Source organism: Equus caballus, chromosome 8, assembly GCF_041296265.1.
Source record: "Equus caballus isolate H_3958 breed thoroughbred chromosome 8, TB-T2T, whole genome shotgun sequence".
NCBI classification, from domain to species: domain Eukaryota; kingdom Metazoa; phylum Chordata; class Mammalia; order Perissodactyla; family Equidae; genus Equus; species Equus caballus.
In genome coordinates, this window is record NC_091691.1 from 2,270,811 (window position 1) to 2,296,924 (window position 26,114).

A 26,114-nucleotide genomic window follows, 5' to 3' on the forward strand; every position below is an offset into this window, starting at 1 on the left:
AAGCTGCGGCTCCAGCTTCCCTGTGCTGTCACCTGAGTTCCACCCTGAGGGTCTACCGCCACTGTGCCGCTGAAGGCGGGGGCTCCACTTCTTTGGTGGCACTCGCCTAGTGTAGACTGGAGTCCACAGTGCTCCACCCCACAGGGGCCGCTGCTGCCATGTCTGTGGGGAGGGGAATGGCTGCCTCATTTTTACTGTTTTCACCTGGAGCAAGGGGGGTACGATCAAAAGACCTTAAACCCACTTTCCTGGTCCTTTGGCTACAGAGCAGGCTTTTCTGTTTGTTTTTCCTTTCTGTCTGTGCCTATTGGCAGTTTGGGGCTGCTGTCATGCCCAGACTGACGTAGATAGGAGGCAAAACACCCAAACTGTTCTCTGTGATACTATATGGTAGATACGTGTCCTTATACATTTGTCCAAACTCTTCGAACGTGCAACACCAAGAGTGAACCCTAATGCAAACTGTGGATTTTGGGTGATAATGATGTATCAGTGTAGGTTCATTGATTGTAACAAATGTACCACTCCTGTGGGGGATGTTAACAATGGAGGAGGCTGCATGTGGGACAGAGGGCATATGGGAGACTCTGAACCTTCCTCACAGTTTTGCTGGGAACCTAAAACTGCTCTAAAAGAAATAAAGTTAATAAAAAAAAAAAAAACCCTCAAAAAACAGAGAAGTCCCTGCCAGGGTGGCCCTCAAGTCCTGAGATTCCTAGCCAGTCCTCCTCTCCTCTCCGCCTTTCAGATCCCTTGATACTGTTCCACGCGCTTTGTGCAGAAATTTTAGTTGCAGCGAGTGGGAAAGGGCGCAATGAGCTCTCTCCGTCTCGCCTGGAACTGAGAATTCAGCTTCTGCCTTTGAACTTCCTTCTTCCTGGGTGGTGATGCGCCCTGAGACTGACCACTGACCTTAGGCATCATGCTGAGGGTTGTGGCCCGTGCTGGTCACCCCAGTGACTCCCTGCAGCCCCTCCCGAAACCCCCGGGCCTGGCTCAGCCAATGTTTGCAGTGCAGATTCAGGCCCAGCTCTCTGGGGCCCTCCTGACCTTGTCCGCGCGCAATGCTGCAAAGCACCTCTCTCTGCCTCCCGCTGCTTTCTGCAGCGGCACACCCAGGTTTGCCCCATCCCCGCTCTGCTGCAGGCCCTCCTATTGACTTCCATGGCCTGACTCTGGTCCTTGCAGCGTAGGTACAGCCATCTGCACATACAGGTTCACACCCACATTTCTCAGGGGAGAAAGACTTCAGGCCACAAATGCGTGGATACTTTTGGCAACATTGAGCATTCCTGGCCAGAGGATCCCAGAAATTGCCTCCTGTCTGGCCTGTCCTGCATGCCAGGCCTGCCTTCTCAGCAGCCCGCTCCCCAGCCCCACATCCAGCTGTCATTGCCTAGAGTGCCCACCCCATGCAGTTGTCATTGACACATAGCGTTCCTCCGTGGAATGTGCCCCACCGTGTATGGGGTTCCTGCTTCTCTGTGGTGGGGGCTGCAGTGGAGTGGGGAGCACAGCGTCCAGAACCATTTGACAGGTCAGATGGCATCAGGCGAGTTATCATTCCTTTGTGTCCGTTTTCCCATTTGTTAAGTGGAAGTGATTCTAGGAATTCATGGGGCTGTGTTGAGATTGGCAGTAAGGTCCGTAACAGCCTGGCCCCTTGTGGACACTCAGGAGCAGGGATGGAGGGATGTCGTTTGAGACCAGGTCCCTGCCGTGCTTCTGCAGGGTGCCGGCAGCAGAGCTGGATGGGGCTATGGTGGTGAGAGTCCCGTGGCTGCAGGTTGCCTCATGTGGAGGCAGTGCTGGCTGTGCTCCCCGACCCCTGCCCGCTGCTGTGCAGAGCAGGCATGGAATCCAGCAGGAATGCACTGCGCATTCTTCCCAGGATGCTTGGGCCACCTGCACCATCTGGCTGGACTCATGGAGCACATGGGCCCGTGAGTGATGTCCCCACCCATGCCCACTCCCATATGGGCCCCATTTTCTGAGGGAGAATCTGAACCCTGGCTAGAGCTGCAGGTAGGGGAGGGAAGTCTCAGATGAGTAAGTGAGTCTTTGGGGTCTTCCTGTCCTCTCTCTCAGCCCGTCTGGGTCCCTCTGTGGCCCTGCCTTGCCTGCCTGCTCCCTAGGGCGCCCTCAGCCTGTCTGAAGGCTCCTCATCCTGTAGACACGGAGCTGTCTTGTCTTCTCTAGCCTCCTAGTCTGGGGACTCTCTGTGGAGTTATTAACTCAGATCTCAGCATTATTTCCTAATTTTTTGTTGCTTTCTCAGCTCCCTGGCAGATGGAATCCTCAAGACCCAGTGCTCAGCCAATGACAGGGCCTGCTGGTCAGAGCTCCTGGCCCAGCTGGGGTGATAGCACCCAGGACCCCGGGTGTCTCTGGGCAGAGGCCATCCTGTGCTAAGCACAGTGCCAGGCACTTCCTCCGTGGGGCATTCTGACCAGCTGGCTGAATCCTCTTTTTATTGATGAGAAGCCTGGGGCCCAAAGAGAGGAAGTGACTTGCCAAGGTCACCCAGCTGGGCAGTGGTGGGGCTGGGTTTGAGCCAAGGTCTGCGGTGCCCAGCATGAGTTCTGCCCCAAGCCAGCAGCTCAGGTGAAGCCAGCATGGGGGTAGCCGTGGGCCTGCCAGAGGGGGTGCCCGGCCCTGCCACCTGGAGGGGCGGACCTAGGAGCAGACGGGGCCTAACTGGGATCCAGGTTCCAGCCAGTTTGGCCACTCACCAGCTCTGTGTCCCTGTGCCTGGTCAGTGCGCTCACCTGATGTGCCTGTGGGCACATGTGGCCCTGTCCTGCCTCAGCCTTGTGGTGAGATGGCTGATGAGACAGACTCAAGTGCTGCTGCGTCACAGGATGTAGGGAGCCTTATTAACAAGGCCCGGCCGAGGAGCTGCTGTCGTGCATCCGTTTGGTGAAAACGAGTGGGAGCTGCCAGCCTGAGAAGCTGGGTTAGGCTCCCTTTGCTGGGTGCACACGCACACATGGGCACATGCATGCAGCACATATGCTACACATATGACATGCTGCATGCACACTCACACCTGCTTTGCATACATATACACATGCCACAGCGCACACCCACATGCACACACATCCACACACAGAGACACTTCTCTACAGGAAGGAGGAGAAAGTTGAGGGACGGAAATCCACTCAGATGGTTTCAGCCTGGACTTGGCTCCAGAGCCTCAGAGAGAAGAATCTTTCTGGACTATTGGGATCTAGTGGGAAAATCTCCCATCTGGGGCTCCTCTGCACACTCTGTGGTCCCCTGAAACCCCCTGATGTCTCCTAGCAGAGCAGAGCATCTGTGTTGGAGCCTCCCGGGGGCCCACGTGCCTGCCTGCGGCTCCGTCTCCCCGCTCGGATGCTCAGTTCCTGAAATGTGTTTCCGAGCGGCCTGTGCAGGCTCCGGGCTCTGGCAGCATCTCCACGCTGCTCCCACTGGCCCTGCTCCTGGCAGAGGCAGCCTGTGGCGGCTCTCTACCAGTGGTGGCAGGCTCTTTTTGTTTGGAAACAGAAGAGACACCATTACTGACTTTTTTTTTTTCCTTTCCCAAAACACGTGGCTCAGGAATGATGCCTGTAAAGGTCTGCTCCACGGGTGCACGTAGTGGGCACCTGGCCCTTAGCATCCTGCCCCCTCTCATCCGAGCTCCCCCCCGTCCTCAGAAGAACACGGTGACCTTGCCTGCTGCAGGAGGTGCGCCGCCAGGGGCCCATGGAAAATCGGTCGTTTGGCCACAGACACCTGGGGTCACTGGGCAGATGCTGGAGGCTCTCCTGTTGTCATTGACCCAAAAAATCGTTTTTGGTTTTTATGACTCAGAAATGAGCTCAACCCATATGCCCCTCAGATGTTCTAGACCCCGGCTGAGTCCTGAGAATGGCTGTCAGCTGTGGAGTGTCTGTGAGTGTTTTATAGAGACCAAGAACAGAAATTTGACCACGTGTCTTACGGGCTTATAAAGGAGGGGGTTGCCTCTGGTCTTGTGTTTCCCGGCACTCCTGTGTGTCAGCGGTGGTTTATTTTGGTCTGGGCCCTGGGTGGCACCATGCGTTGAATAAGTGTGTGGTGCAGATGACTCCACAAATGGTCCCTGGTTCCTGGGTGGTCAGGGGCCTGAGCAGGGACGGGACTCAGGGCCAGCCCAAGGAGCTTATGAGTAGTTGAGGCAGGTTCTGGCATCTGGATGTGGGTTATAAAGTAGGTGGAAAGTTGAAGAGGCTCTTGCACATGGCGAGTGGGAGAAAGAACCTAGGAGAGTATGCCACTGGCGGAGGGGGTGGGTATCAGGTTGAGTCACATGGGGAAGGGGTGGTTGGAGTGGCAGGCTGTGAAGAATTGCAAGAATTTGGAGGCCCAAGGAGGCCATCTGGATGGAGGGTGTGAACCAAGGCTCAGAATGGAGCCTTGAGGGGGCTGGGACTGGTCCGGCCACAGGGTCCGGGAGGGGGCTGCAGGGGCTAAGGCGGCGAGGCAGGAGGAGGACAAGGGCTGGAGCGTGGGTGCCGGGCTCTCCACCCCTGAGCCCTGACGGGCCTGTGTGCGCCTGGGTGCTGGGACCAGGCCGAGCCAGGGCTGGGCAGGCTGCAGGGGCCAGGCACCCAGGGCACCCCAAAGTCTGTGAGAATGGCGTAGGGAGTGCAGGGGAGATGGTTGTGTGGACACAGCCTGACCACTGCTCAGCAGGAAGAGGTGGCAAAGGTCCATGGTGCCTTTCCCTGCCGCTCTTGATTCTCAGCCACAGTGACCTCCTTGTGGACCTCCTTCCAGCTCCGAACGCCCTGAACGTGCCTCTGCCGCTGCCCTGCCCTGTGGGAGGGAGGACTGGGTGCCAGCCTCGCGTAAGTGCTGCTGATGAAGGGAACCTCCGCACGCAGTAGTGAGGAGGTAGGTGTCCAGGCCCATGTGTTCTAAGGCTTAACAGGGCGCTGTAGAAAGGAAGGGATATGTTGATGTCGTGAGTGAGTCATGGGTCTTTCTGGAAACTTGGAATGTGGGTGTGTGTGTCAGAGGGCTGAGGCACTGCACTGGGTCAGTGGGGATGGTGGCTAGAGGTCTGGCTTAGCACTCCAGCTTGTCAGCCCAGCTCTGAGGCCTTCCACCTGCCACTGTTCTAGGCCCTAGCCAGCCCCAGTGCTCTCCAGTGTCCAGTTCCAAGTGGCTCCGAGCATCCTGTGGCTGTCTCCTCCCCCTTGTCTCCCACCTCAACCCCAGGGTGCCCCGTGCTGAGCAGCGTAGGGAGCAGGGGATGTTTGTCTGCACTGCCGCTGCGTCGCTGACTCATGCAGCCTCTGTGGAAAGGTGGGAGGAAGCTGGTGGCTCTCAGGTGGTCTGGGTCCAGATGCCCAAATAGACCAGCTTAACCTTTTGATTGCCCCAGCTTTCCTAGTGACATTCCCTGCCCTCTGGCTGGGAGCAGAGGGCACCTCAGGCGAGAACAGGGAAACACACCTGCACAGCTGATTTTAAGAAGACAGAAAGGGGCCGGCCCCGTGGCATAGTGGTTAAGTTCAGCACATTCTACTTGGGTAGCCTGGGTTCGCCAGTTTGGATCCCGGGCATGGACCTACACCACTCATCAGCTGTGCTGTGGTGGTGACCCACATGCAAAGTGGAGGAAGATTGGCACAGGCACAGATGTTAGCTCAGGGCTAATCTTCTCAAGCAAAAAAAAAAAAAAAAAAAAGAGGAAGATTAGCAACAGATGTTAGCTCAGGGCTAGTCTTCCTCAGCAAAAACAAAAGAAGACAAAAAGCATTTAGAATGGGAAGGATCCACATGGGCAGAGTGAAGAGCCCTGGGCATAAGTGGTCGGGGTTCCCTTCGCGAGGACTGAGAGGCTGCTGTGTGCCAGACGCTGCCGTGAGTGTGTGATCTGACTGAATCTCCACTGCTGTCCTCTGCGGAGAGGATGGCAGTATCTGCTCTGTGGGTGAACAGACTCTGGGACGGCGACCTTAGGCAGTGGGCTTGGGTCCAGGTTATGAGGAACAGGAATCGGCCTTGTTCTCGCCAGCCCTCCCCGGAAGTCCGAGATCAAATTCTGTGGCTTTGACGGAACTCCAGTGAGGCGCCAGCCTTATGGCGTGAGTGCTGGGCATGGTGACCTGGTTGAGCCAAGCTGTTATTTACCACGTGGGGTATTTCTGGGAGAAGCGCCAGGTCAGAGCTGGTGTTGGACACCTCTGGGAGCTTTTCCAAATACTTTGTCTCCCTTGGGAGTCACACAATTCTTGAGAGAAGGGCCTCTTCCTAGTGTGTCTACGCCTGCCGGGCCCGGGGCCTTCTGCAGTGTGTTCGTCCACACTGCCCTGTCTGTGGACTGAATCTTTCTCTGGAGGACCTGCTTTTCCCAGAAGGTGCTTTTGGAACCAGACATACCCTAGACCCTCACAGGGACCTGCTCTCCTGGCTGGGTCAGCAGGTGGCCAGGTTGGAGCCCTGGGGGGCATCTGGCAGCTGTGTCCCTTGGACGCATCTTGAGTGTGTGAGTCTGATCTGCTTCCACAGGCTGGGGGAGGCAGGATGGGAGCCTGGCCAACTGGAGAGTGAGCCGTGGGGCCTGGAGCGGGCTGTCACACCTCGATGACAACTGGGATTATCGCCCTAGGTGGTAATTCCCACATGACAGTTTCAAGTTTCAGGTCAAGAGCTGAGGTTAGTCCTTTGTCTCCTCTTACATCTGGCCGGAGATCCTCGCTGGCTTGTTTCCCAGCCGTTTCCTCAGCTGTTTTGGCGTCCCTCTGCTCCTCAAAGTCCCCGTGGCCTGCAGACTCTGCGGGCCCCGGGGCGTGGGGAAAGCTCTGCTCCTGCTGATTCTTGCTGCAGAAGAGAACCGTGGAAATGCCGTGCCTCTGAGATGATGGAGGTTGCTGGTGGACCACCTCTGGACTGTGGAGTGGGGCTGGGGGGGCCTGGCATTTGGAGCCCTGTTGGGCTTTGCAGTGGGCCGGATGGACAGAATCACTGTGCCGGGTCACCCTCTGACCCACAACAGCCCCACGGGTGCCACGGGCCCTGCTGACACGCAGCTCCCAGGCTTGGGAAGAACCCCGATAGCCCCAAGCACGTGGGCCCTGCCACATTTCCTGACGTGGAGCCCTCAGCCTCATGCAGAAGTAGAGAACCATGGCATGTACACCAGGAGAAGTCAGGCAGGAGGAAGTCCGGCAGTTTTCTGGAAAGGAGCGACATGGTGCCAACAACTAGCCCAGGTTGGACCACATGACTGGCCGAGGCTTGCGATAATTAGGATAAATGATGCTTGTGCTTCTGGACGCTTCCTCCCTGCAGCAGGGAAACAGGGCCTGCTGTCACCCCCCTCAGGGTGTGTGGGTGGAGTGTCATTATCCCATTTCACTGGTGGGAACGCCAAGAGATGAAACGGGTCTCCTTGGGGCCGCGGTAATCCTGACTTGTTTGTCATCTCTCTTTTTTGTGGGGATGATTGAGGAAGGCCCCAGAGGTTGGGTGGGGGGAGGCTGGGAACAGAGAAATTAGATTTCCTCTTCCAAATGTAAGGCAAGGATGGGAGAGTTCCTGGCTACTTGATTCATGTGCACAGAGAGTTTTCAGGGGAAAATCCATTTTGGCCTAGACTTTGAGACCCCCCCTTCTGGTCTGTTCCTTGGCTTTTGACATCTGCTCACATCTGGTACATCTCAAATTCTGGTCCAAAACACAAAATTTCATCCCCTTGCCCCAGCCCACCCCAAGTTCAGCCTCAGGATGCCTGAAGTTAGGGATCCAGCTCAGGGTATGGCTAAACCCTCTGAGGCTCCCGGAGGTGGCCTCAGCCAGACAGACCTTCCTGAGTGGATCCCTGCTTTGCAACCCAACTGGCTAGCTGTGGGCCTCAGGACGTGTTACTTTCACTTCCCAGCCTGTAGCCTCCATCTGTAAAACAAGGTACCCTTGCAGAGCTGCGAGGATTCCAGGCAGTGCACCTGGCTGGTATCTGTTGCCACTGCTGTGTGCTGTCCCCTGGGTGTCTCAGAGCCCCTGACTCAGGCTGGCATCCGGTTGCTATCCCTTCTGTGCATCTAGAAGCCAGTGAACCACCCAGGAGCACTGTAGATTGGGGTGACCCAGGACTAGGGCGCAGGCGAGATTTGTAGACTAGCCCCCAGGACTGACCCAGAGCTCCACCTCTCCAGGGCAGGAATTCGGGCAAGCAGGAGCTTCCCTCTCCTGGTGGGGAGTCTCCAGCTCGCCCCTGGCCCATCTCCTAGTTCATGCCTCCAACAGAAAGGACCTGAGCCGTGGAATCCACCAAAGACAGAGAGGGACTCTGTCCCCATAATAAAACACCATAGATGGTGGATTAAACAACATTTATTTCTCACAGTTCTGGAAGCTGAGAAGTCCAAGATCAATGTACCAACCGATTTGGTTCCTGGTGAGGGCCTCCTTCCTGGCCTCGGGCCGTTCTCCTTCTTATTGTGTGCTCACATACCAGAGAGAGAGAGCGCACTGATATCTCTTCCTCTTCTGAGACCTCTGATCCCATCGTGGGGGCCCTACTCTCGTGACCTCATCTAAACCTCCCAAAGGCCCCATCTCCAAATACCATCGCGTTGGAGGTCAGGGCTTCAACATATGAATTTTGGGGGACAGACATTCAGCCCATAGTGTGCTCACGGGCACGACATCAGTCTGTCCTCTGCACATTGGTCTCTGACTTCTGGGTGCTGCTGAGCTCGTCACTTTGTTACCTTCAGTTTCCATATGTCTCCATTACCCCCTTTCAGAGCAGGACGAAGGGAGTGAAGTGAGCCCCCTTCTCCAGCCCTGTGTTTGGGGAAGAAGAATCTGAAAGTTCAGGGGCTTCACTCAGGAGGGAGCCCCTTACCCATCCCACTCTGCCCTTGAGGGAGGGGCAGTTGGCTGAATGTATTGTGCAGGGGGTTCAGAATGTGGTTCCGTTTCCATAATTTCTGACTTGCACAGTTGCAAGATATCCAGGTGGTTCCAGTCCATTCTTGAGTAGGAGCCTGGGGCACATCTGCAATGACTTAGCTTCTGGGCCAGAGCAGCACTAATAAAGGAGAGCCCAGGAGGAGACAGATAGGTTGGGTGGCTGCAAGTACAAGGCCCGGAGCTGGCCTGTTGCCCTCTGACCATGTGGGGCTCAGTGGCTGCCCTTCTCTCCTCTCTTTGCTGTCTGAATCTGGAATGTGGAGGTGCTGTGGGCGTGCTGCTGAGCATGGACAGCCCCGGGCGGCCACAGCCGACTGGCCAGCCAGAGTCCCATTTCCACGGGTGGGTGAATCATTGATGGTTGAGACGTTGGGTGGGCAGCAGCTCCTCAGCGCTGGTGTTTGATCCACACAATTACTATACATATTTGTTTGCTGGGGCTGCGTAACGAAGAACCACTAAGTGTGTAGCTCAAACAATAGACATTTATTGCCTCACAGTTTGGGAGGGGAGAAGTGCAAGATCAAGGTCTTGGCAGGGTCGGTTCCTTCTGAGAGCTCCGAGGGAGAATCTGTTCCCGGCCGCCCTCCTTGGTTTTTAGATGGCTGTCTTCGTGTTCTGATGGCCTTCTCCCTGTGCGCCAGCCTGCCTTCCAAATTTCCCCTTTTTATACGGACACAGTCATCTTGGGTTAGGTCCCAATCTAGTGACCTCATTTTAACTTGATAAAGACCCTGTCTCCAAGTGAGGCTCCATTTTGACGTGCTGGGGGTTAGGACTGCAACACGTGAACTTGGTGACGGGGGGCACAATTCAGCCCATAACTGCACTTCTTTTCTTTCTTTCTTTTTTAATTTCCAAACCTGTCTGATCATTATTTTTTTTATTGTGGTAAAATATACATAACATAAAATTTACCATCTTAACCTTCTTCACTGTTCAGTTCCGTGGTGTTGAACACATTCACATTATTTTACAGCTATCACCGCTAGCCGTCTTTGGAACTTTTTCATCTTCCCAAACAGAAACTCCCTACCCATTAAGCAGTAACTCCCCATCCTTCCTCCTACAGCCTCTGGTGACCACTGTTCTACTTTCTGTCTCTGAACTTACCTATCCTAGGGACCTCTTAGGTCATGGACTGAAGGTTTGTGCCCCCCCGAAATGCACAGGTTGAAGCCCCAACTGCCAATGGGATATTTATAGATGGGACCTTTAGGAAGCAACTAAGGTTAGATGAAGTCATAAGGGTGGGCCTTCCTGATTGGGTGAGTGCCCTTACAAGAGGAGACATCAGGGGCTCGTGCCCTTGGGCACGTGCATGCACATTCACACGCACTTACTCACACTCTCTCTCTCGCTCTCTCTCTCCCCACAAACACCCACCAAGGCAAGGCCATATGAGCACACAGCAAGAAGGCATGTGCAAGCCGGAAAGATAGCTCTCACCAGAACCTGGCCACGCTGACACTCTGACCTCAGACTTCCAGCTTCCAGAACAGTGAGAAAATAAGCTGTTGCTAGAGCCACTCAGTCTATGATATTTTGTTACAGCAGCCCTAGCAAACTAACCATTCCTGTAAATGGAAGCGTACAGTATTTGTCCTTTTGTGACTGGCTTATTTCACTTAGCATACTGTCCTCAAGGTTCGTCAATGGCATTGCATGGTGCAGAACTTCCTTCTTTAAGACTGAGTAATATTCCATTTAATGTATATACCATGTTTTTTTATTCACTCATCCACTGATGGACACTTGGGTTGCTTCCACCTTTCGGCCATTATGAGCAAGCTGCTGTGAACGTGGGTGGGCTTGCACCCCTTTCCTAACCCTCCCCAGGCTTCCTTCAGGAGGGTCAGTGCCAGGACAGAGGTGGGGAACGTGGGTGTTCCTCTTGCCCTCCCAGGCTCACCCACTGAGCCCCTGCCCATGGCACTATGATGACTGCCAGATTGGGGGAGCCCTTCCCTCCCACCATCTTTTCTTCCTTACCCTCCTCTTTGGGGTGGGGATGGAGAGAGAGGGGAGGACGTGCAACTGTGTGGTGACCACAGCCCAGATCCTGGCAAGTGCCTTTGCTGGCATTGAGGGACTCTGCGATCCCTTTCCTGCCTCACTTCCCATGCCACTCCCAGACCACAGTCCTGCCCTTGGTGCCATCCTCTCTTGAAGGCACTGCCCACCTTCGCCGCCTTGCCCGCTCCAGCCAAGTCTGCTGGCCAGTTCCCTGCTGCCAGGTCTTGGCCTCGGGTGCTGGGAACACAGCCTCACCTTTGCGCTTCCTCTTCTCTCCATCCGCGTCCCCTCCGTCTGGCCATATTCATTGTATGCTCATTGTCCCAGGTGTCCATTCCCACTGTCCCCACCCAGGCTAGGCCTCCTACCCGTTCTTGTGGAGTAACCATCCCAGAAGCCTCTGGCGCAGTCCCACCTGCAGCACCACCCCCAGAGAGTCACCTGCCCCTGTGTACCCCGGGGCCCTCCTCTTGTTCCAGACCTCTGTGGCCCCCAGTACCCCCTAAATCAAGCCCCAGTCCTTGGCCTGCAGCCCAAGGCTCTCCACAGAATTACTCCTTCCGCCTCTCGTCTTATTCCCAGCATATCGTCTTTCCCAGCCTTTCTGCGTTTGAAAACCCCAGGGGGGTCCTGCAGTTGACTTGACCTGGCTCCCCCTGCGGGGCGTCCCTGCAGCCCGTCTGCTGGTCGAAGGCTCTTTTCTGTCTCACACAGACCTCAGCCCCACGAACCGTTCCGGGTTGTGCCCAGGGCCAGGCTGTCTCTCCTCTGACTCTGTGGCAGCACTTTCAGGCCACGGGCAGCGTCTGTGTCGCTCTCCAGTGGCTGCCGTAACAAATGACCGTGCACTCAGTGACTTAAAGCAACAGAAACGTATTCTCTCACAGTTCTGGAGGCAAAAGTCCAAAGTCAAGGGGTGGGCAGGGCCCCCCTCTCTCCGGGGGCTCCAGGGGAAAATCCTTCCTTGCCGCTTCCAGCTCCTGGTGGCCTCATGCCTTCCTTGGCTTGTGGCCGCATCATTGCAGTCTCTGCCTCCGTCTTCACACAGCTTTGTCCTCTTCTCTCTGTGTCTTCTCCTCTTCTGTCTCATATAAGGACACTTGTCCTTCAATTTAGGGTCCATTGGATAATCCAGGGTGAGCTCGTCTCAAGGTCTTTTTTTTTTTTTTTTTTAAGATTTTATTTTTCCCTTTTCTCCCCAAAGCCTCCTGGTACATAGTTGTATATTTTTAGTTGTGGATCCTTCTAGTGGCGCTCTGTGGGATGCCGCCTCAGCATGGCCTGACGAGCGGTGCTATGTCTGTGCCCAGGATCCCAACCGGCGAAACCCCAGGCCGCTGAAGCGGAGCGCACGAACTTAACCACTCGGCCATGGGGCTGGCCCCTCAAGTCTTTGCTTAATTACGTCTGCAACGACCCTTTTTCCAAATTAGGTCCCATTCCCGGTTCCAAGGGTTAGGATGTGGACATATCTTTTTAGGGCCACCATTCAGCCCACTACAGCGTCCTCGCCTTTGTGTTCCAGAGGGTGCCATTGTCTGCCTCTCTCGCTCCGTTAGGCCCTGGCTTTGTGGTCACTGCCTTGGGAAGACAGTCTCGGCTCTCTTGCCTGAGGGTGCGGCTGTCCTTCGTTGTGGCCTTGCTGTGATGCACACATCACGTGCCTCCTGGGATTCTGCCAGTTGCCAAGGGCAGGGGCTGGGTCTGTGGTGCTCGCCATCCTGTACCCAGCACGATGTTCCGCATGTATTAGGGGTGCTGTGCATCTTGGCTGAATATTGGGTGCTCAGTAAATACATTAGTTGGATTGTCTGGAATCAAACTGCCTCCAGGAAATCTTTCTGAACCCTGTTGTTGCAGAGTCATGGTGGTGCTGAAGAAGAAGAATTACATCATCCCATGGCCAAGGGCTGCAGCTCTTCCCAGCTGGTGTTCCAGCCTCTGCCTGCCCCGCCCTGGCAACAGCTGGGCCCAGGCCCAGACCATAAATTATCTTTCCCTCCTCCAGGATCTAAGAGCTTTAGGCACAGGTGGGTCCTTGGAGACAGAAGAAGGTCCTTTATGCTGGTCGTGGGTCCTCATCTGCCCATACTAGGGACACACAGTCTTTAGTGCTAACAGTCACTGGCAAAGCTGGCCTCCTGGTGATTCAGGCTTCAGCCGGCTGGAACCCAGACCCCAAGTGGGAAGACCTGTGAGAGCTATTGTATCGCTCGGCCTGTCTCTTCCAATAGGGCGCAGCCTCGAGAGGGCCCCTGGGGCTGCCTGGAGAGCTGAGGCGTCAGGGCATTAGCAGGGCAGGCTCAGGCCCTTCCCAACTGGCATTTTATAGCCTGTCAGGGAACATGACTAGCCTTGGGGCTTTCTGTGCGGCACACGCTGGTCTGGACCGTGACCTCCCCCTGCCCAGACAGCTGGGGCTTTCCGTGCTGGCCTGGTGATGTCATTGTCAGGGTGGCAGCCAGAGGGCTGAGAGGTCCCGGGTCCTGGGGTGCTCTGTCTGCCCCTGCTTCTCCCACAAGGGCTGTGACGACAGGCCTCTTGCCCAGGTGCAGTGGCTAACTGCATGGGGGACATCCCGTTTACAAAGAACTTTGACCCACTTGATGTAGATGCCAGAAGGGGCAGCTGCCAGCCTGATGGTGGAGGAGAACGCAGACAACCCACCCAAACCAACCAGCTATCTCAGAAAGTGCGGCAGCCTCTCACTGCCCACGGTGGCCCTGGGCTCTGGGGCCAGGCGGTACTGACGTCTGTCCGGAATGATGCCCTTGGTCTTCAGGAAGCAGCTGGGTTATGTTCTGGGCTCCGTGTTTAAGAGAGAAAAACAGGTCGGTGGGGGTTTTTTTGTTTTAAAGGTGAAATTACGTAACATAAAACTAAACATTTTAAAGTGAACAGCTCCGCAGCGTTTAGCACGTTCACAGTGTTGTACAACTACCACCTCAATTTAGTTCTAAAATATTTTTGTCACCTCACGAGGAAACCCCGTCCTCATTAAGTATCTACTGTCTGTCTCTGTGGATGTGCCTATTCTGGACATTTCAAATAAATGGAATCAGACAATACGTGGTCTTTTGTGACTGCCTTCTCCACTTGGCATCATGTTTTGGAGGTTCATCCATGTGTAGGATGTATTGGTACTTCATTCCTTTTTAAGGCTGAATAATAGACCGTTGTATGGATATACCACAACTTCTTAATCCACTTGTCAGTTGATGGACAGCTGGGTGGTTTTACCTTTTGGCTCTTGTGAATAATGCTGCTTGAACATTCCAGTGCATTTTGATTTGAACACCTGTTTTCACTTTTTTTGGTTGTATACCTAGGTAAGGAATTGCTGGGTCATATGGTTACCAGCTCAGCCTTTTAGAAATGTCTTCTCTTTGGAATGTGTTTGGAAAGTGAGCGAGTTGGCAGGTGACACAGGTGGACCTGGGCGTAGTCAGGCTCCACCTGTTTCTCTCAGAGACTCCGTTCCTGCCCACTAAGGGAGCAGGAAGGATTCGAGGAGATGACGTGTGTGGGTGCACAGCCCAGAGGAAGTGCCCAGCAAAGGGTAGTGGGTATTTTGGGGGGTCTTTTGTTAAATACATATCAAAGATTTGAGGCTTTTCCACTGTTTGGGAAACTTATTTCCCTGAAGCACCACAGGTACCCTGACTGTACTCGGGGTTCTGCTACAAAGTAAAGGAGCCAGGCTTGAACAGCGAGCCTCAGGACCCTCGGCCCATCCCATGGGTAGACTCCACTCTCAGTGCACAGCGTGGCGGGAGGAAGGCTCGAGGCTGTGGATGAGCCTGGGGTCCAGAGCCCCCTATGACCTGTGGAACCTGTGGGCTCTTTGCTGAGACCTGGACCTCTGAGTCCCAGCCTCAGTTTTGTGAGCCTCTCCCAGAGGGGCCAGGCCTCCCTGGCAGGACTCCCCCCAAGGACGTGAGCACTGCACAGCACCACCACTGCCACCCAGGAGAGGGCGCAGGGCTGGGAGAAGAGGGAGGGAGGGCTCTGCAGATATGATGGGTGGGGGCTCCGTGCCCACCGCCGCCGCAGGGACCTCCCACTGCAGCTGGCCGAGCCACCGGAAGGAAGATGGCGTTTGATCTGCTTTTACCTTTGTAAATAAATGCAGCCCAGCCACTGGCTGACAGTGTAAACAGGGATAGGAGACCACCTGCCTGTGGTCTTTCCGCGTGATCGAGTTCCTGCCACCCCACCCAGGTTCCCTCTGTCCCTTCTCCATTCCTCTCGACCCTGGTACGTGTTTACCAGCGACTCACTCCCCTGTTCAGTTCCAGCTGTCCCCTTGTCTCTTCTGAGCAGGGAGGGCTGAGGGCATAACCTTTGTTCCTCCTGATGGCCTGCTCCAGGGTCACCCTGGGGCACGTTGGCCCGAGGGTGGACAAGAGCTGGGATCCTGGAGCCCCACACCTCTGGTGGCAGCACAGCAGCCGAAGGCAGGAGCGGGGGACCCTCCAGGCACAGCGGGTCCAGGAGGAGAGCCCCTGCAGCAGGGGTCCCAGCAGGGCCGGGAGGGGCCTCGGACGGAGACTCTCGCTCCCTGGCTTGCAGAAGTAAAAATGGGGAGGAGAGTGTTGAAGTTGCTGGGAGCCCCTTGAGGGGCTGTCAGGACTGAGGCTGGTCTGAGGGCAGATGGGAACTGACAGGCTCCCTGAGAGCAGGGGCTACAGTGGCTGCAGGCATGCGCTGCGCACTTATCACTGAGGGTGGCGGGTCCTGCTTGAGAATTGCGTGTGATCTGTGATTGACCAGATTCCCCTCTGAACCTCAGAAAATTGGCTGGCAGGAATCTCATACAGCCTGGATAGGGATAATGTGGGTGGGCAGGGAAGTGGCCCAGAAAGGGGGATGTGTACAGTCTGTAAGAAAAGAGGGATGGCTCAGAACCCTGCGTGTGGTGCTGGAAACAGTGGCTGTGCCAGTTTGACTGGTCATTCGGGCAGTGTGACGCCAGGGGTGCCTCTTGAGGCTACGTTTACAGACGCGCAAGGCTTTCCTTTATTGTTCTTTTTATTAAACAAATACACAGGTAGAAGAATATAGTGAAGCCCAGGGACCCATCACCCAGCCCACTCTCATCAACTCTGGCAGCACACCACCTGGGAGTTTCAATTCTATGCTGATTTCATGTTTATTTTGGATGTGGTTGCAGGGGGCTGCGGGTGATTAAGGAAAGCCCCCCCTCAAACCCCACGTTACAGTCATCCAAGCACTGCTACTGGCTGGGAGGTTCCTTAGGAATTTGCGTGTATGGTTCAGTGAGCCTAACATAAAATGGACTGTTTTAATCATTTTTAAGCGTACAGTTCAGTGGTGTTAAGTACATTCACATTTTGTGCAACCATCACCACCATCCCTCTTCAGAACTTTTTATCTTCCCAAACTGAAACCCTGTCCCCATTAAACAATAACTCCCTGTTCCCCTTCCCCCAGCCCCTGGTACCCACCATTCTATTGTCTTGTCTCTATGAATCATGTGACTCTAGGGACCTCTTATAAGTGGACTTACACAGTCAATTTGTCGTTTTGTGGCTGGTGTATTTCACTGAGCATTATGCCTTCAAGGTTCATCCACGTTGTAGCATATGTCAGGATTTATTCCCTTTTTAGGGCTGAGTAATACTCCATTGTATGTCTCTACCACATTTTGTTTATCTGGTCATCCATGGATGAACACTTGGGTTGCTTCCACCTTGTAGACATTGTGAATAGTGCTGCTGTGAACACGGGTGCGTAAATACCTGTTCAAGTCCCTGCTTTCAATTCTTTTTTGTGTGTGTACCCAGAAGTGGACTTGCTGGATCATATAGTAATTCTGTGTTAGATTTTTTTTATTATAGATTTCACTTTTTTTTTTAACTTTTTGTTAAGATTGTGATAGTTTACAACCTTGTGAAATTTCAGTTGTACATTATTGTCAGTCATGTTGTAGGTACATCACTTCACCCTTTGTGTCCTCCCCCCACCTCCTCCCCCTTTTCCCTGGTAACCACCAATCAGTTCTCTTTGTCTATATGTTTAACTTGCACCTATAGTGGAGTCATACAGAGTTCGTCTTTCTCTATCTGGCTTATTTCACTTAACATAATACCTTCAAGGTCCATCCATGTTGTTGTGAATGGGACGATTTTATCCTTTTTTATGGCTGAGGACTATTCCATTGTATATATATGTACCACATCTTCTTTATCCAATCATCAGTTGATGGGCACTTAGGTTGCTTCCACATCTTGGCTATTGTAAATAATGCTGCAATGAACGTAGGGGTGAGTGGGACTTTTGGAATTGCTGATTTCAAGTTCTTTGGATAGATGTCCAGTAGTGGGATGGCTGGGTCATAAGGTATTTCTATTTTTAATTTTTTGAGGAATCTCCATACTGTTTTCCATAGTGGCTGCACCAGTTTGCATTCCCACCAACAGTGTATGAGGGTTCCTTTTTCTCCACAACCTCTCCAACATTTGTCGCTTTGTTTCGGTCATTTTTGCCATTCTAACAGGTGTAAGGTGATATCTTAGTGTAGTTTTGATTTGCATTTCTCTGATGATCAGTGATGATGAGCGTATTTTCATGTGCCCATTGGCAATCCGTATATCTTTGGAGAAGTGTATGTTCATGTCCCATGCCCATTTTTTGATCGGGTTGTTTGATTTTTTGTTGTTGAGCTGTGTTTGATTTTTTTTAAGGATTTTTTTTAAACCAGTGTTGTCCTTGAGGTGTAAGAAGGGGACGTGACCTGGACACTGACTAGGACCCCCTCCTGGGACTTAGTCCTCCTGCTTTTTTTTTTCTTGCATCAAAGAGCACATTTTAGACTTGCAGAGTGCTGGCATTGGGGCGGCTAAGCCAACTTGCCTGGAGAGGAGGACGTTCCCAATTTCACTGTACACTTCCCTGTTCCACACTAAGCCGCCGCTGATGGCTCGGGGATCCTGAGCTGGGCCATCAGCTCAGGATCCCTGAGCGAGCTGACTGGGCCTTTCTCTCCTCCTCCCTCTCCACTCCCTCCCTCTGGTTAGCTGTTCACTTCATCTGCCCTCCCTCCCTGAGCCTCCTATTAGCCCTGGGATCCCAGGCCCACACCCTCTGCCTTCCAGTGTTTTGGTTTCAGCTTTGGGTGGAGCTTTGCAGGAAGTGCCCAGCTGCTGCAGCCACCAGGTCCCCAGTCCTGCCCCAGGTGATGAGGACCAGAAAGGTTTTTCCACTGGATGTTCCTGGTAGAGGAGGGGAGAGTAAAGCCTTTCTCTCACTTTGCTCTGGTTCCTGGAAGATGACGGCTTTCAAAATTCCCAAATAATGTGCTTTATGCTCACTCGGAGGGGGCCTTTGTGTGGTGTGGGGAGCTCAGGTGCAAAGAACCGCAGAGTGAGAGGAAGGTGGGTCCCTGTGTGCCGGTTAGAATGGGAGATAAGGAAATCGAGGGCTTTCCTCCCTGCCCCCCATCGCATTTGCATTGGAGCAGGCTGGGGGATTCAGCGAAATGAGAGGTGCCGCATCTGGATTAGCTGGGACCGTGGGCTGAAGCCCTCAGGTGGAATGCAGCAGGGGTGACCGGCCATCTGGACCCCAGATTTAAAAGCATCAGTTATTCAGACATCAGTCTGGGGAGATGTATGCAGAGTGGGAAGTGGCTGCATTTCCAGTTGTCTGGACGTTTGTAATTGCTGTGGCATCTGGCTGCGTCCTGGTCCTCAGTTTCACCTGGTGGAGGTGAAGTGTCTCCATCAGAGTCAGTGGCCCCACTTGACACTGGCTGGCGGATCCTCATTGGGCACTGATTTTGCACCGGCTTTTAGCAGGATGTTGTTCCGCAAACGTGAAATCTTGCATTTCCTCTGGAGTGAGCCCAGCCTGATCTCCCCCTGAAGTTCTTACTGAGGAGTCATTCGGAGTCGATTTGACCTTGGAGGTGAGCTCAGTGTAGTCGCGGGCCTGGAAATCAGGCGGCAGTGCTCGGATAAAGGGCACACTTCCAGGTGATGAAGAATACGTTCACTTTGTAGAAGATTGTTATTTAAAAACAAACAGTTTAAAGGTTATTAAAGGGACATATGGACACTGATAATTCTGAGCTAATGTAAAAGCTGGGCCCAGAGGAGGAGTGGGGAGCAGAGTCAGGGAGCTGGTGAAAGAGGTGGTGTCGGGGGAGGGAGGGGCCCTCTGCCTTTGGAAGCAGCTCCCGTGGTGGGCAGGTTACCAGTTGGGGCTGCTGTGACGTGGGGTTCATATTGTGGGTGCTGACTGGACAAGAAACCCTCTGTGTTTATTTTATTAAAAAAAAAATCTGTGATTCACTGAAAAGAAATGGAAGCTGAAGTCAGACCTGTTTTGGGGGTGGAGTGCAGGTTGGGGTTCTGTGTGAACAGGGTTTTGTGTTTTTGATGCATTTGCACCTTCCCCAGCCATCCTCAGGGATGCTGGGCAAGGGCTAGTTTAGTGCCTTTGCAAAACCTCGGGAGGAGGAGGCAGCGTGACCCTGGCCTCTGTCTGTCCTGCAAGGACGGTGCAAAACCCAGAGGCCAGTTGCTCAAACCCAAACCCAAATGCTTGGGGACTGAGCATTGATAACCAGCACAGTGATCTTGGTACCTGGAGCCCCCTCAATGTCCTTTGGGTTGAGACTAGGGCATCTCTGTACAGCTTGTTGGGGGACTCAGTAGGAGCCCACCCATTTCTCGGGGTCCTCCCACCCTGTTTCCTACTCTCAACCCACCACTAACCTGGACTGGGACCCTCCTGTGGACACACACACAGGCAGGACCCAGCCTGGCCTTTGTGTGCAGACACCAGGGACACAGTGTGGGTCAGCATGGCAGCGAGCACAGGACCATGTGCCCGGTCAGGGTAGCACAGCGGGTCTCAGCCCTGGCTGCCTGCTGGAACCCCCCGGCAGCCTTTTCAGCCACCAGGGCCCAGGACTCTCTGAGCATTTGATTTGGTTGGTCTGTGTTGGGCCCAGCTACAATATGTTTTTGAAGCTCTGCAAGTGATGCTGACTTGTAGCCAGGGCTAAGGACACTTGTTAGAGAGCATATGACCTGTTGGGACAGAAGTGGAGAAGCTGGGAGAGGCAGAATTATGTGAGGAAGCTGGGACCTTGGCCATCTGTGGGCTCCCGCAGTGTGGCAGAAGAGTTGTACCCGCACTAGCGGCCGGTCGTAGCCTGTGGTCCATGCCCAGTCACTCCAACTGCAGCTCTTCTCGGCTGCCACGTGCAAAGAACTGAAAAAGTCCCCCTCCAGGATTGCCGGGTTGGCTCTGGAAGCTCAAGGGTGGCCCTGTGCCCACCTGACCTAGGTGGTCTGGGTGCCACCAGCACCCAGAACCTGAGCCCAGCATGAGTGTGCTTGGTGGCGGAAGTTGTTGTGAACCACAAGTGCGCTCTGTAGAGGCCACCTGCGGTGGTGTTTGGGCAGGGCTGCTTGCAGGTGAGTCGTGGTGAAAGTGACGTAACCCGATTGATGTAACTCAGTCGGGATGACCTCTGGGAAATCCCGAGGGCCGTGCAGCGCCCTTTGGAAGGGGTCAAGAAGTGACCTCCCGTGAGGCTCGGAGCAGGCTGGGCCCTTGTGGGTTGCTTTCCTGGTGAGGGGTCCGTTAGATTAGAGTAATTCTGAGAACAGAGCTACAGAGAGGCCGAGGGCTGTGGGCTTTGCAGTTTAGCCAGGCGGGAAGACAGTGACTGTCTTCAGGTGCCTTTAGGATGGCGGTACTCTCTGTCACTAGAAAGTCCTGAGCTGCAGGGAGCCTGTTGTAGGTTAAGCCACTCTGTCCTCACAGGGACACTCAGACTGGGGTAAAGGTGGTCTGGGGTTTTGCCAGAGCAGCTGGGAGGTGGGCTGAGAGTCAGTGGAGGGGCGAGGGGAGGGGCTGCAGCACCCGTTCCCTGGAGTGGGCCTGGCAGACCTGGGGCGCTGCTCACGGTGGCCACGGTTGCACCTGGACCAGCGTGCTGGCTCAGGCTCCTGGCCCATCAGATCCCCACAGACAGGCACACAAAGACCGTCCCTGACAGCAGGACACCAACTGAGGCGCACTCCTGGGACAAGGGCAGACGTACCCCAGACAGCATTCAAAGCCCACCTCACATTGTCTGGGGGGTGAGCCGCTGTTTCGTCCCATCCTCGCCCTGTGGTCTTTTGTCAGTCGGTTGTGAAGGTGAGGCCGGCATACCTGAGGTCCTTGTTCAATGCCTACAGATGACAGCTCAGCTGGGACAGGTGGGGCGTGGACGCTCCTGGGCAGACGGCCCTCCAGCCTGCCTCCCCATCTCTAACACTGGCTGCTTCTCTGCACACACAGATGCGTCATTCGGAACGTCCCCCAGGTACGGCTGCGTGGCGGACCGGGCCGAGGAGCAGCGCCGGCACCAGGAGGGGCTGCCGTACATCGATGACTCGCCTTCCTCCTCGCCCCACCTCAGCAGCAAGGGCAGGGGCAGCCGGGATGCGCTGGCCTCAGGAGCCCTGGAGTCCACCAAAGCAGTGAGTCAGCACGCGAGCGGGCGGGTGGGCCGGGTGTGAGACGGGGCTGGGCTCAGCTCGGAGCCACCTCCTCGTCCCAGAGGCTCTCTGAAGCACAGCCGCTGGAGTGCTCAGGGGCAGGGAGCAAGTAGGCGGTGGAGCAGCCAATGGTTGGAAGGTGGAGTCACTAAAACCACCTTCCTTGTCCCTCCACCTGGGGCACCTGCTGGTCTGGAGACCACCTGCCATGTGCGTTGAGCCGGGAGATGGCGGAACTCTGCCAGCTGAGCGTGGAGGAATCAGGCAGTGCGAGCTGAAAGCCACCGTCTGAGCCAGCGGGACCTGCGGTGGGCGCCCCAGCAGTGTTGCGAGCTGGGTGGTGCCCCGGCTCCTGGCCCTACGCCCCATGCCGTGTGCTTGCTCCCTTTTACCAAATGGTGTGCTGACGATGACCATCCGTTTGACCAGGGCCTTTCCCTCAAGGTCTCATTGTCGTTAACGATCCTTCTGTCACCTCCACTTTGCAGACATGCAACCGAGGCCCCCAGGTCACGTGGTCAGTGTGTTGTGGCACATTCCACAGACGCCCTGCTGCACCCTCGGAGAAGCCCCGGGTTTGGCCCCTCTCTCATGGGCAGGTAGCCCTGGGTTGTGGCAGGGCTGGCATGCCAGCGCAGCCTGGCACAGCGACCTCACTGCTCTCAGCCGTCCCATGGCTTGGGAGGGGCCCAGACATGAAGCCCCTACAGTTGGGACAAGGGCATCCCCTTGGCCTCTCAGGTTCCTACCTTCTTGGGCTGCGAAGATCACTGTCCCCGGGGCACCTCTGTCTTTCTGGTCCTTTTTCCCCGATGACAGATACCTTCCCTCTTCTGCGTAGCTTGTTTCTGGGTGATTTCCACCCTGGTTTTAAAAATAAGAGGGGGGAGGCTGGCCCGATGACGCAGCGGTTAAGTTAGCACGTTCCGCTTCGGCAGCCTGAGGTTCGCCGGTTTGGATCCCGGGTGCGGACATGGCACCTCTTGGCAAGCCATGCTGTGGTAGGCGTCCCACATATAAAGTGGAGGAAGATGGGCACGGATGTTAGCTCAGGGCCAGTCTTCCTCAGCAAAAAGAGGAGGATCAGTGGATGTTAGCTCAGGACTAATCTTCCTCAAAAATAACCCAAAAACAACAACAACAACAACAACAAAAAACGAGAGAAGATCCTGCTTTTCCCTGTGGCTGTAGGAAGCACTATCTTTTTGCTGTGGTTCCTTCTCCACTGGGCTGGCGCCTGAGCTGAGGATTTTATGCTTTATTTATGCTTTTGTGATTTCTAAAGACCCTGGGGCTGGGCAGTCTTCTCGTTCTAAAACAGGAGGATGGGAGGGGAAGCCAGTGTGTGACACATACCTGCCTTGCATGGCTTCTTACCCAACGTCCAGTTTCACTGTTTTACAGATTGGGGAGTGGAAGTTCAGAGAGGCGAAGTAACTTGTTCGAGGCCACACAGCTACCACATTTGAAGCCTTCTCGATTCCTCAGCTGACACTCCTTCCCTCACTACCTTGCCTTTCTTGGTGCACCTCCTCACTTCTTGCTTCCCTAGTGTGGTTTAGTACAGACAAGGGTCCTTACGGCCTTGAATAAGTAGGCTGAATCCTGAACTTAGGACAGCTCGTTTCTGTCCATCCATCATCTCTGAGGGCTGTCTTCACCTGGCACCATCTTGCTCCACCTTCAGGCCCGTCGAGGAGGCTGATCTGCCCTTCTGTGACCCCAGCCCCACCCGGCTCCTGCCCTCAGACCCTCATCTACACTGACTTGGAGTTCTGCCCTCGTCTTTTAGCCCCCAGACCAGGGGTTCGTCTGCTGTGGCGCCTGTCCAGATCCTGGTCCCCGCTCCCTCCTTCAGGCTCCTCCCCGTGGGAGCCCGTAGACATTTCTCATGTTACACGCACAGCAAGAGTCTGCACATGTGTACTTCCTGGGCTGGGGTCTCCAACACCGGGCGGGCCACCTGGCCCAGAACAGGTGTCAGGAGGCCTCTGGGTGAGCTGGGAATTTTTCTTTTCCTTTTTTTATTGTGTTAAAGTACACATAAGATAACATTTACCACTTTTAAGTGTACAGTTCAGTGGCATTAAATACATTCACCTTGTTGTGTAGCCGTCACCACCATCCATCCCCATAACTCTTTTCGTCTCGTAAATCTGAAACTCTGCACTTATTAAACACTGACTCTCCGTTCTCCCTTCCCAGTCCCTGGCACCCATAATTCTGCTTTCTCTCCCTGATTTTGGCTGCTCTCAGTACCTCAGGTTTGTATTTGTCTTTTTGTGACTGGCTTCTTTCACTGAGCATGTCCTCCAGATTCATCCATGTTCTAGCATATTGCAGAATTTCCTTCCTTTTTAAGGCTGACTGTTATTCCATTGTGTGTTTAGACCACATCTTGGCAATCCTTTCACTGACCAATGGACACTGGCGTTGCTTCCACCTTGAAGCCATTGTGAATAGTGCTGCTGTGAACGTGGGTGCACAAATATCGCTTTGAGACCCTGCTTTCAGTTCTTTGGGGTGTATGCCCAGAAGTAGAAACGCTGGGTCATGTGGTAGTTCTATTTTTAATGCTTTGAGGAACCTCTACTGTCTTCCACAGCAGCTGCACCATCTGACATCCCCACCAGTTAGTGCACAGGGTTCCAGGTCCTCCACCTCCTCACCAGCACTTGTTGTCTTCTGCTTTTTTGATGGTAGCCATCCCGGTGGAGAGGAGATGGAAAGATGGGAATTTGATCGGAGCAGGGCTAGCTGCCCTCTGGCTGGGTGCCTGGAGCTGCAGGGCGGGCACCCCCACTGCCCCAGACACGGCACAGCTCCGACTCTCCGGCTTCCATGCCAGCTGTGCACTGAGACCATCTTCCTTCCTTTTTGATTTCTGGTTTGAAGAAGACGCGGCTGTCACTTTATTGCGCCCAGAGGGAACATGGTGGTCTTGAGGCCAGAGGTGCCTGATCCCAGCCAGTTAGGGGAGGGGATCCCTGCTTATCCCCCTCCTTTCCCTGCCACCCTAGGGGGCTCATGCTCTGGTGCCAAGCTTGAGCCCTTTGGGCCGTGAGGCTATTGGGAGGAACTCCACAGCAGTGCTGGGGCTCAGTGGACTCCTGGATTGCAGGTCTGCTCTGGGAATACCCGCCCCCAGGAGTGGGTAGGGGGTCAGCAGAGGCCGGTACCCTCTTGCCTGGGGCGCTGTGGGAAGGACTCAGGCAGCCACACGGGGTGGATCCTGGTGCCCGATGCTCCCTCCCCACCCTGAGAGTCCGTGGCATTCTCCATCCCTGGGCCTTCTCAGAGGTTCCTGCCCATCTTGACCAAGCTGTCTGCATTTCCCTCTTGAACAATGACTGTGGAGACCCAGACAGGGACAGAAGCCCCAGGAGAAGGCAGGCTGCCCCCAGGGCACACATCCTCCATCTCTGCAATGCAGGATGAGGAAGCGCGTTAGCAGGCCCCTTGGAGGTGCCGGGAAGAAGAGCAGGCTCTGAGCATGACCACTGCCCCTCTCCCCTGGGAGGGCAGAGCTGGCACCGCTGGCCCAAAGGAAGCAAGGCGGTGTCCTGGATGCTCCTGGGAGGCTGGGGCCGGAGCTGCTGGCTAGTGAGTGACCTTCCCTCAGCAGTGTCAGGGAGCAGGGTAAGGGTCTGGGCCTCATCCTCAGCTACCATCCTGGGGTCAGGGGAGGTGGGGCTTGCGATCTCCCGGCTCAACATGGTCAGTCTTTCCTGGGGTCCTCGAGGGTCCTGGCAACTTCCCACCTGTTTGTTCATGGGGGACATCGAGGCACAGAGAGGGGAATGGACATTGTCGAGCGGCCCCTGCTCACCGGGCTCCACGCTGTGTGTCATGCTCTGTAACTTTCTCTGCTCTCCACAAGGACCCTGTCCCCAAGATGCCAGCAAGGGGCAGGCCCAGAGACATGGCCAACACGACCGCAGCCCCCACCTTCTCACATTCAGGGCCCTTCAGCAAGAGGAGGAGCTGGGCCAGCCCTCCAGCCAGGAGCCTCCTGTGGGCTCGTAAGGTCCGGAAAGCCTGTGCCCACCTGTGTTGAGCTGCTGCTCTTGCCTCCTCGGCAGGTGGCCAGCAGGGCCTGTGGACGCTTTGGGTTGTTTTTGTTTTATGTTTTTCCAGGAGGAAGCCAAAGTAAGTGTGTATATTCAATTGATGACTCCTGCTCAGAAGTCAATTTTGCATTTTTACAAGGGAACTGAAAGCCGGCTCCGGAGTGTTTGAAGACAAACAGGCCTGCTTTATAGCTTTGCCACTGGCCATCCCGCACTTAGGACATCTGGTCAATAGTTGTGTCCATGGGACAGAAATTGTGACTCCTGACTCATGTTTTTATCTGAGCAGCCACAAGTTCATTCGCTTTTATGATTCACTTGTCATGGACACTTGGATTATTCAAACGCCCCGGGGAGGTCCTGCACCAGGCACAGCAGGATAAACGTCACCTGTGCCCCTGTGGCTCAGTGCTCCCGCGTTCCCGAGCTCCAGGGTCCTGACTTATAACAGCTGCCCTCATCTGTCCTGCAAAGTCAGGGAAACTAGACATTTGGTGCCCGCCTCGCCTGTTCTCTTCTCCCCGAGAGCCTACCATGTTGGACACAGGGATCACACCACTGGCCCTGTGTG

General features: G+C 54.7%; 1 protein-coding gene across 2 annotated transcripts in view; it reads left to right on the forward strand.

The window, feature by feature from the left end:
• Window positions 1-26,114, forward strand: part of BCR (BCR activator of RhoGEF and GTPase) — a 123,380-nt gene that overhangs the window by 41,054 nt on the left and 56,212 nt on the right. For both annotated transcript variants that reach the window (XM_070276025.1, XM_023646696.2), the window contains exon 2: window positions 21,274-21,455. In XM_070276025.1, coding sequence (XP_070132126.1) covers window positions 21,274-21,455 — 182 coding nt within the window. The remainder of the gene's footprint in view (window positions 1-21,273; window positions 21,456-26,114) is intronic.